Raw genomic sequence first — 9891 nt, 5'->3', positions numbered from 1 at the left:
ATTCGTGGGCAGCGATAATTAATTATCGCATTTCCCGCACAACAGCAGACCAATTCGCTGTGCAGGAATCAACCACTATCAAATTTTACAATCTTGCAACAGTTTAGATAGGGCTTCATCGACGGTACAGTCGATGTGCGCCGGTTATGTTCCGGAGATTATTTTAATCCCCCAGGAAGTAACGGAAGGGACGGACCGCCAGGGTCCCGATCAAAATCACGGTCATCTTGGATTACTCCAGATAACGTTTAGGAAATAGTTGAACTACCTACTCGTTCGGTTTCAACCACCTGCGGCGTAAGCATGCGCTCGCTAAATTTGTTTCAGCAGGACTGAATATAGCAGTTTCCTCCAACAGCGGTTTCAGTGGCCTGTCAGATTTGTGTTCGACGCCGGCTGAAACTTGCTTTGCTCTTGCTGAAAGACACGTGTGCACAGAACCTGATGACGACCTACGTCGTGTTAGACTTTTCTTGGATCTGTCTTCCGATGACGAAGGCGACCATGTAGAAGAGGGCGTTTCGAGCTTCTCCCAAATTATACGGTAATTTTAATAATTCATCGACTAATTAATTAGTATTTCTGACACTGTACCACCAACTGAAAATGTATACTCCCAGCCTAACAAATATAATTTGTTATTAATATTTTTAACAATTATGCAATTCTAAATTTATTTGGTTGTCAGTAGTATCATTTAGACACTGGCTAGTTTTCTACTTAAATTAATTACGAATTAATTATTTAAGACAGTTCAAAAATATTTTGTTATGAATATCTTTGCACAGTGCTTCGTTAAGGCAGATTGTAGTTGACTAATAAATTTTTAATTAACAAAGTTGTTATTAGTTATTTGTTTAACTTTTTCTATTGGTTTTTAATTCCGTTTCCCTTCAGGAAAGTTACGTCTACTGAATTGCGGAGAACAAACGGGTAATTTTTGTTTTCGCTAGGACAATTACTAATTAGAACATTTTTATTTTTTATTTTTGAATAGGTAATTTGCAAATTATTAATTCGTTCTTAATTGCTTTGTAATTTCTGTTTGTGGTGCGATCTGGTCAGAGAGTCATTAAAGTTAAGTTTGCTCTTAATTTCATTAGTACTGGAAAGGACAGATAAGAAAGTAGTTGAAAGAGAATCGAATAATGAAAGTTTATAGACATTTGCGGAGTTTCGTATAAATAGCCTAATAAATATAAACAAAAATAGGGTGAATGAAGTTTTATGAACTCTCTTAAACAGGTTACACTGTCATATAAATGAGATAAAAGTGACATAACTGTAACAGCAATTATATCCAAAATTTTTCCTCGAGTGACGAAATAAAATTAGCAAAAAAAAACGGTTAAACAGAGTAAAAGAAGATATAAAAATATGTTTTGGTAGAGTAAGTACAGAGCCGAGATGGAATATTTTGTTGCAAGGTGAGCAAAACTTTTTAAAGCTGAGTACTTTGAAACAAATGCATCTTTAATAGTGTTTTCAGAAGATTGAAAAACTAAATGTATAACATTTTTGATAAGGTGCAGGGAGGAGTTTAAATTATGCATGTACAAGGAGTGAGTTTAAAGTAAAAAAGGATAATCTAAGGTAAGAACATTAGTCGGATTATAAACTCCGAAAAAGTTCTTTGAGGGAAATTTTTGGAATTTAACGAATTTCACTGAAGTACCTGAGTAATAATTTATTTATTATATATATTTTCGCGAGGAAAACTTGCCAAAATTCTTTTTTTATTCTGATTTTAGTTTAGAAACTTTATGAAAGATGGTTATTATTAAATGCATGTGCGTTTTCTAAAATTATTAATTTTTGGTAAAAAAAGAACATTTTTTTCTCATTTTAATTAACAAGCTTATTAAAATTCTATGGTGCTTAGGCAAACATGACCGATAATAATTATTATACCTATTAAAGATTTCGTATAAATGATTTAGATGTAATAGTTATTTATGTGACGGGCTTAGTAAATTAATCTTTACGGGCGCGCAGGCTTTTGTGGGACGAGTGACGAAGGAACGAGTCTCCATAACCCAGTAAGCCCAGTACAGATACAAACTTTTATTTTCACCTTCAGCCTTTAAACATCGTTTTTTAATTGTTATTTATGTTTATAAAAAGATGATATAGTGTTGAGATAAACAACAAAAATAAATAAAAGAAAGAATGGCTCTAATGCCCAATGAAGATTTTGAAGGCGATTTTCTTGAAGTGCAAGTGCACGGAATTACCAACGCTGCAAGTCCGGTTCTCTACTGATTCGATCCAAAGAGCAATTGATAGTTAAATTTGTTTGTGTTTATAATAAACTTTTTCAAAAATCATTTAATTAGTTTTGATTAATTATTTTTGATGAGCATCGTAAAATATTACAGGTCTCTACCCGTAACTACTCATTTACTTAGTTACCACAAATGCCTGTAAACTGTTATTTACTTAGGGGGTCATTCACGAAACTCGGTAAGGCTCGATAAGGTGTTGCAAATTCAAAACCATGACAACCAACATTGTTGAAGCATTGCATTTGCCGTTTCGTTAACGATTTACAAATTTGCAAAGTTTCGTGAATCTCCCCCTCAGAAGGTGGAAATAAATGTAATTTTTAAAAAGAGAACACAAAAATTAATATTAAATTTAAAACATTATATTTTTCAACATCTGTCACAAAATGATGATACAGATATGTAAAAGTTGTAAGAAGAAGATGTGAAATTGTGCTTCGGGCACATGATTAAAAAAATGTTTACACACAACTGGGAAAAAATGCAAAATAAAAAAGTGGAAGATTTTTTAAATTTCAAAATTTCAAAAGACTTGCAATAATTGTAGTAACTCGGCAATAGGAGTTTAATCTGACTCTGAAGGCCCGACTACAGATAATATTCACCAAATGCAGGGAGCGGTATTGTGTTGTTGTATTTTCCAAAGAATTGCGATTAAATCTGAATTTACTAAGAACGCTCCCTGCAGATGAGGGATTGAATATTCGTTCGAAATGTCTACCTGATTTGACAAGAATTATGAATGAGACAAAAATGACCTTTATGGTACAATATGTTTAAGGTAAAATTACAATGAAACAGTCGGTATCACCATCTTCATCTGGTGTCCCTTCGGTGAACAATTGAATTTTTATCAGTTTATTAGTCGGGCCTTTAGAGTCAGTTTAAAGCGCTATACGCTAATGCAAACAAATTGGTCGTCAAAAAAGTACCACTTTTAATCCTAATAACACAATCTACAATTATATGTATTGTAGTAATTTAATTTTCTTTCTCAGCGCCTCAATAGTCGATAGAGGACAGCTCAAGCAGATAGTTGCGTCAACTTTTAAAGAAACTTTCAAATAAAAATTCAGCTCGATGTTGATGTTATCACATTCCTTAATATACGTAAAACCCCTGTCAAAAGTTCTTAGTTTTAAATAAACAAGAGCAGATATAAATATTTATTAATAAACAATGTCTCTTATTTCTGAAAATGTCAATGTGCAAAGAAAATGATGAACGTGTCGAGTTGTAAAAATTTACATTTCCTTCAAAGAAACACTATTTCGAGTACGTTACAAAGCTGCAGTTGCAAACTCTACAAACATCAAACGTGGATGCACCTGTGTAATGCTTAAATAATTTCTTGACACGATCACTTACACTGGCAATATATTTCAAAGACCTTGCTAATGACACGATTAGTAAATGTAACGTAAATACTCCTACATAAATACGTTTTAAAATAAATTATCTCTTGAAGAACCGTTAGGGATTACTGTGTAAATTCGCCAAAACTTTTGGACATGTGTGGGCACTTGGGCAGTCCGAATATTGAATTTTTTGGCAGCTGTGACAGAAATTTAAATGGAATAATGAGCGACAAAATGTGCAATTTCACCACTCCGTGCAGAACGCTATCAAATACACATATGCCATCACCGAGAGACATATTTCACTCATTTTCAAACGTGTGAAAATTCCAATTTCCAATACAAATGTAGCGAGCAGAACCCACACATGACTGTGCTTGAACCAATCAATGACTAATGTTTTCAATTTTTCTGCCTTCGTAAGAAGACATTAACGAATGCTGTGCCCTCGCCTTGTGTCTCCAAACTTTCTGTGAGGTTTTATTCTGTTACTTCCAGCAACACCAATCAGCCCGGCATTTTCTCGCTCATCGACTATTAGAATTAGAAAACAATGGAGTGAAGGAGACCAGAAAAATGGCAATATTACATTCTTGGTGCTTCTGGAGGTCGGTCAGAAAGGGGAGCTTCGCGTGTGGCTTTTATACTGCCGTAAGTTTCTCTTCTCTAATTAAAACCCGACCCCATTTTTGACGTCCCTCTAGCTTTGATCTCTGCGACTATTTATTTACAATGGCCTTGCGGAGAGTCTAAGTAACACAAAAACTTCTAATTACCCGCTCTGCAGACGAAGAGTTGAGGTCGCTCGGAATCATCGACAAATATTTGAATAAAGCAGCGATTCTAGCTTGTTCCGATGCGTCTTCCAAATTACACAGCCCGACATAATCTAGGGTCTGATTTACTGTAACTGTTATGTGGTGGCCATCAATATTCATAAATATCATATTGATACCAGTTGTAAAAGAATTATTGAAAACTAACGGCTGGAAAAATAAATGTGTTTTCTTTATGTTATACATATTTAATCATTTTGACGCAAAGTTAATCAGTTGCAGAATTAATAGCAGTGACTTAAAAAATGTATTTGAACGCTTATCATTTAAACAATATTTGAACAGACACGATAGATCAATATCAATTTTGATGGTCGATAACTTTTGCGATTATCAACCAATTCGAAATTTGCTACCACCATTGTAGAGGTAATTCTATTGACTCTAAAACTGTGCCCCAGTTTTAGCAAATTGAATCGTCATTGTAGCAACAGACAGCTTCAACTCTGAAGCGTCATTCATATTGCTCGGTTGCGACGGGTCGCATTATCGTGGAACATAGTAGTCCTATCGAAATTTTCACATAATCAAATTTGTTCAAAATTTAATAAACTACAAAAAACGTTCAGGCTATTTTAACATACGAATCATACAAATCGATGTTATGCGATTAACATGCTTCTTTTGACATTTTCACCCTCTAGGAGGTGTCGCGGATCAAATTAGAATGGGAAAATCAGAGGTCTTCATTTACTTGTACCTATAATCCACAAACAGGTGATTTGGAATTTTTGGGACAAAATTGTGATGTTTGCAGCCTGGATAATTTCCTCTGAATTCACGTTCTATTTTTATTTTTTTTGCCCCCAAAAACAGTAAGGAATAAAGAAAAATTATCAAGGACCAAGCACTGAAACTTATTTGATAACAAACATTTCAGCGTGAGTTAATAGAAAAAATAAAAAAGGACAATAGTTATTTTTGAACGGATCTGTTGCTATGGAAAAAAATAAAGTACACACCAACAAAATAAAAAAAGGTCTCTATAACGTCAATAAAAAGGTTGTGTGCACGTTGTGGAAATTGTGGAAATGGATGATGAAGAGTTATATGTTCCTAATGATGTCGGAAGAGGCAAGAGTCACGAGGTACCTAAAAAATCAAAATTACGTTATCAAAAAGAATTGGAAAAATTTACGAGTGAATGAAAACCAGTGAGTGAAAGACAGTGAGCGAAAGTGAAGTGAACGAAAGAGAAACCTTCACTCACTGGTAACTATGGATACAGACTTCCTAAGGAGGTATCAAACAAAAGATATTTGCTAGGTTTAATAAGTCATCTACGGTAACATTACAACAGCTGTTGTAATAATAATAATAAAATAAACATGTTCTGTGTTATTATTTACTACTCCATTTTTATTTGCAAAAAACAACTCGATAAAAAATAAATTTATTTACCAATGAACAAAAGCAATATTAGTTTCGAACGTGACTCTGCTCGCAACTGTTTTCACTATTGTTAACAATAATATTATTATTTAATACGATAACATGAAAGCTTAATTCTGCTGAAATTAAAATAAATAATGAACCTGTCATTCTCTTTTAATTTTTGTATTATAATATCAACAAACACGCTTTATTCTCCACATTATTTTCAGTTCAATTTCATAATTTCCTGAAAATAAAAGTGAGGCAAACTAATTGCTGTATCTTAAATGAGATGCTCCTTCTATTTCCTTCTATTAACTTCTGAATTATTCCCTCATAATAACTTTTGTTCCACCATTATTTTACATTTACTTTTCAAATGAAGCAATTTTGCGAGTGCGTTGAAACATAACAAAATTCATAAGGGGAAACTTAAAAAAAAAAGTTTCTCAAAGTTCTGCCTTTGTTCCATATGAAAAACGTAATTTAGTTGCAGTAATAATTCTGGTTTCGTTCATTTTACTTGAAAATTCCTTAAAGAAAGGGAACGAAAATCCACAAATAATCTCGTGGCATTCTCGAATTAGATTAACCGGCATTTTCTGTTATTTCTATTTAAATTTATAACTTAATAAGTATCTCTCCGAAAATTTAATAAAACACTTCGCCAACAATCCGACGCGGTCCTCTCTTTGATTCCGTTTCGTCAAAAATTTGACTCGGCTAAAACTGGTGATAAAAGCGGTCAAATAAATCGAGTAGATTTATCTAAATAGAATTACAATTATCACTCGGTCCAAGTAAGCCGGTTTTATTTCTGTTTTATCTTATTTATAGGCCTGTTACGATTTTATGGTGGTGATAAATCGTCTTCGTAAATATTATTCCGTGACTCCAAAAACTAATTCTGTTGGGAGCAATCGCAAAACACTTTTTACTAATCCGGTAATATTGTTTGGTAATTTTGTTCCCAACAAAAGCCCTTTGTTCGCCAAATCTGAATACAAACTGACAATAAACTTTGTCTCGTCAATAACTATACAATCGGTCACCCTTGGAGAGCTTCACAATTGAGTTCTGGCCCTCTACACATCTGAATACACTAAACCCTAATGTAGGGCCAAATTGAGAAAATGCTTTATTCCCGAGGGATAGGTCCCACGTTGGGTTCATATCGTTCAATTCGAGTTGCGATGCTCGTTCGATATTAGAAACAACGCAATTTTCCTGAAAAATGGAAAAACTTTCGCTGATTGTCAACTTTCATTATTCAGATAAATTTTGAACTGCGCAATTTCAGCCGAGTTGCAGGTTTTGTTATTTCGAAAAGTGAAAATTATTATTCTCGCACTAGCGTATCAACGCCCTAAGGTCTTCGACTCTTTGAAATGTGATGTTGAAACGAATTAGAGCTTCTTGTTAGCTTTAACTTTATAAGAGTCTTCAGTAGAAAATTAACGAAGCCTCTGGCAGCAAAGGTAGCTCCTCAGAGAGAAAACCGTTTTAAATCGCCATTGTTCTTTCATCAGCTGGCATACAGCATCAAACAAAGAGTTCGTTTTAGGAGAGGTCTTCCTGATTGGTAAACCAAAAGGTTGCAGCTCTATCTATAATCAAACTTCAAATTCCATTAACTAAAACCCGTACGTTTAATCAAATTGTGTCGTAAATTAATTGCATTGAAAGCCATACTGGACAAATATCGACTCGTAGATTGATTCAGCCAGTTGATTGGCCACTACATTTTTCGTAAAAAGAATTTTTATTTCTGACGAAGAGTTGATAAAGTTAAAATAAAATTCTTTGTCGGCATATTAGTAATTTTAATTCTGACAAAAGGACAAAAATGACAATATTAACGTCAATCATTATAAACAAGACTTGGACATGGGTTGATCCTAAAATATGGATTGTAATGAATATTTAAAAAGATATTCGATTACTTATCCGAGTTATCGGGTGTTCATTTAAATTTCCCGCCACAGATGACGTTGTAGAATCGATTGTGAACGCATCACTCGTCAGTCTACAGATTAAAAACACAAGCAACGCAAAAAGTGAGGTTAGATTTAAATAGCTGATCAGAGTTTGTATTCGGTGATGCGTTCACAATAGATTTTTCAACACCCGATACATTTCGATAACTTTCTCCACGATTATTAAAGAATGAATGCATTCTTGTTGGATGAAAGAATAATATCGATTCCACACCTCGTGTTAGAATATACCTACTCGAATCCACGGCTGTCGGCCAATCACATCCCTCGTATTTTCATTCTACAGTGGCAGATCACCAATCGGATGCGTTTGTAAACAATGAGTCGCGCGTCGCGTAGCAACCGCTGAACGAAACACAATTTGAATTATCAGATATTAAAAAATCAAATTAAATTCAAGTTTCAGAGATTGTTTTTTTTTAATACTCTTCTACTTATTATTCAACGAGCCGGAGGCGAGTGGTGGAATCATCCGAGTTTAGTCAAAAAATCTTAGTATATTAGCAACATTTTGATTTTGTCCCAAGAAATCTTCCCTTTAATACGATACACGACGGTGCTTTTTGTTCATTTCTTTTAGTTTTACGTTTACGAATACGTTCCAATCAACTTGCTTCGTCGCAATAGCTAACACAGTCTTCGCAGCCAAACTGCTTCTTTAATTTTTAAAACGTCACATATGATACCCATCGAAAAATATTCTAACAGACTTCTTAATTAGTTATTTTGTGAGTTTCGCAAAAGCGTCCTACTAAAAGTTTTTCCTTTGATGCCACTTTGCCATTCAATAAATCACCGCCGATAAAATAAAGGAACGTTATTCATCACTTTCCCACCCTTCAAAATTTACGTTGTCAAAATAATACCAACTTATTGACAAATTTTTACTTTAGCGGTCGGTAGCAATTACCACCCCCAATTAAAATTCTTTCGCTACTTTTACACTAATCGGGCGTTGTTTACTGAGCTTAATCCAAATCAATCACATTACGTTGTTTTGCATATTATGCAAATTTTGATTGAGATTTTGATTATTCATTTCCTGTTATTCGACGCACATTCTCATTCGCCTAGTAATACACGAGGTACAAATAATTTTGATCGGTCTTCCGTTCGCATGGGCCATATAAAATCACTTAAGTTGGGATGCGAGAGAGACATCAAAGTTTCGCTGCTGCCCTTATCGGCCATCAAAGCGACTCCGGCGAAAATTTAAATAAGTTCTTGATTGATATCGGTTAAAGAGCTTTGCAGAAACTATCACACCCTAAATCAGTTTCAAACAAGTCATTATGTGTGTGCCACATCATAGATATTCGTCGAACCGTTTCCACCAATTTGTCTTGTTATCACAAAAGGCACCAAACAAGGGCTGTAAGCGTCACACTTGGTTGCACCTAAAACATCACAGAATCGGTCTTCTTCAATTTTTTTGGGCGATTTTTTCAGTGTTTTGTCCATGTTTGCGCTCGCGGGACGTCGAGGGATGAATGTCGGACATTAATACCGTCTGTCAGGGTCGGAAGATACATTAGTTTTTGCAGATGTAGTTGATATCATACAGTGGAATTCCATTGTAAGGCAACAGAAACTACTGAACAACAGCGAGAAAATTATACTCGAGATAAATATCAAGAAATAAGAGTTTCGCCTTGTGTTACACACTTTGTCTTCGGCGTTCATTGTATTTCACAGTGGGACCCAGACTAGGGTTAAATACCGGGAAAAGAATTTATTTCTGGAGGTGTGCTACTCTAGAAATACGCGTGTGTTGTGCGACAAGTCGTTGCGATTATTTTACAAACGAAAACAATTCGCCATTTGCATTACAAATGCAATTAAGTAAATTAATTATGGTGTTGTCGTCTGCACTTAACGATTTTACCGCACGCAAAATATTCATTATTCGGGGTATCTTAGTACTTTGTGTTGATTTATGGTCCCAGATTTGACGCCTGAAATATTGTTAGCCTTTTGTTCTTGTGAGTTATTACCCTGATGGGACAATAAGAAGTTACTTTTATGCTGAGAGTAGGCTTCT

At 34.5% G+C, this 9891-nt stretch overlaps 1 protein-coding gene across 2 annotated transcripts in view; it reads left to right on the top strand.

Annotated features, from left to right (window-relative positions):
• The first annotated feature begins 347 nt into the window (after positions 1-347).
• LOC138125690 (uncharacterized) overlaps positions 348-9891 on the top strand; it is a 75531-nt gene continuing 65987 nt past the window's right edge. The window contains exons 1-2 of one of the 2 annotated variants that reach the window (XM_069041139.1): positions 348-544; positions 4142-4294. In XM_069041139.1, coding sequence (XP_068897240.1) covers positions 4220-4294 — 75 coding nt within the window. In that variant the 5' untranslated portion in view covers positions 348-544; positions 4142-4219. The remainder of the gene's footprint in view (positions 545-4141; positions 4295-9891) is intronic. The other variant, XM_069041148.1, reaches the window with a different exon arrangement.

The sequence above is a fragment of the Tenebrio molitor genome, chromosome 1 (genome assembly GCF_963966145.1).
Source record: "Tenebrio molitor chromosome 1, icTenMoli1.1, whole genome shotgun sequence".
NCBI classification, from domain to species: Eukaryota; Metazoa; Arthropoda; class Insecta; order Coleoptera; family Tenebrionidae; genus Tenebrio; species Tenebrio molitor.
This window is presented reverse-complemented; position numbering and strand designations above follow the sequence as displayed.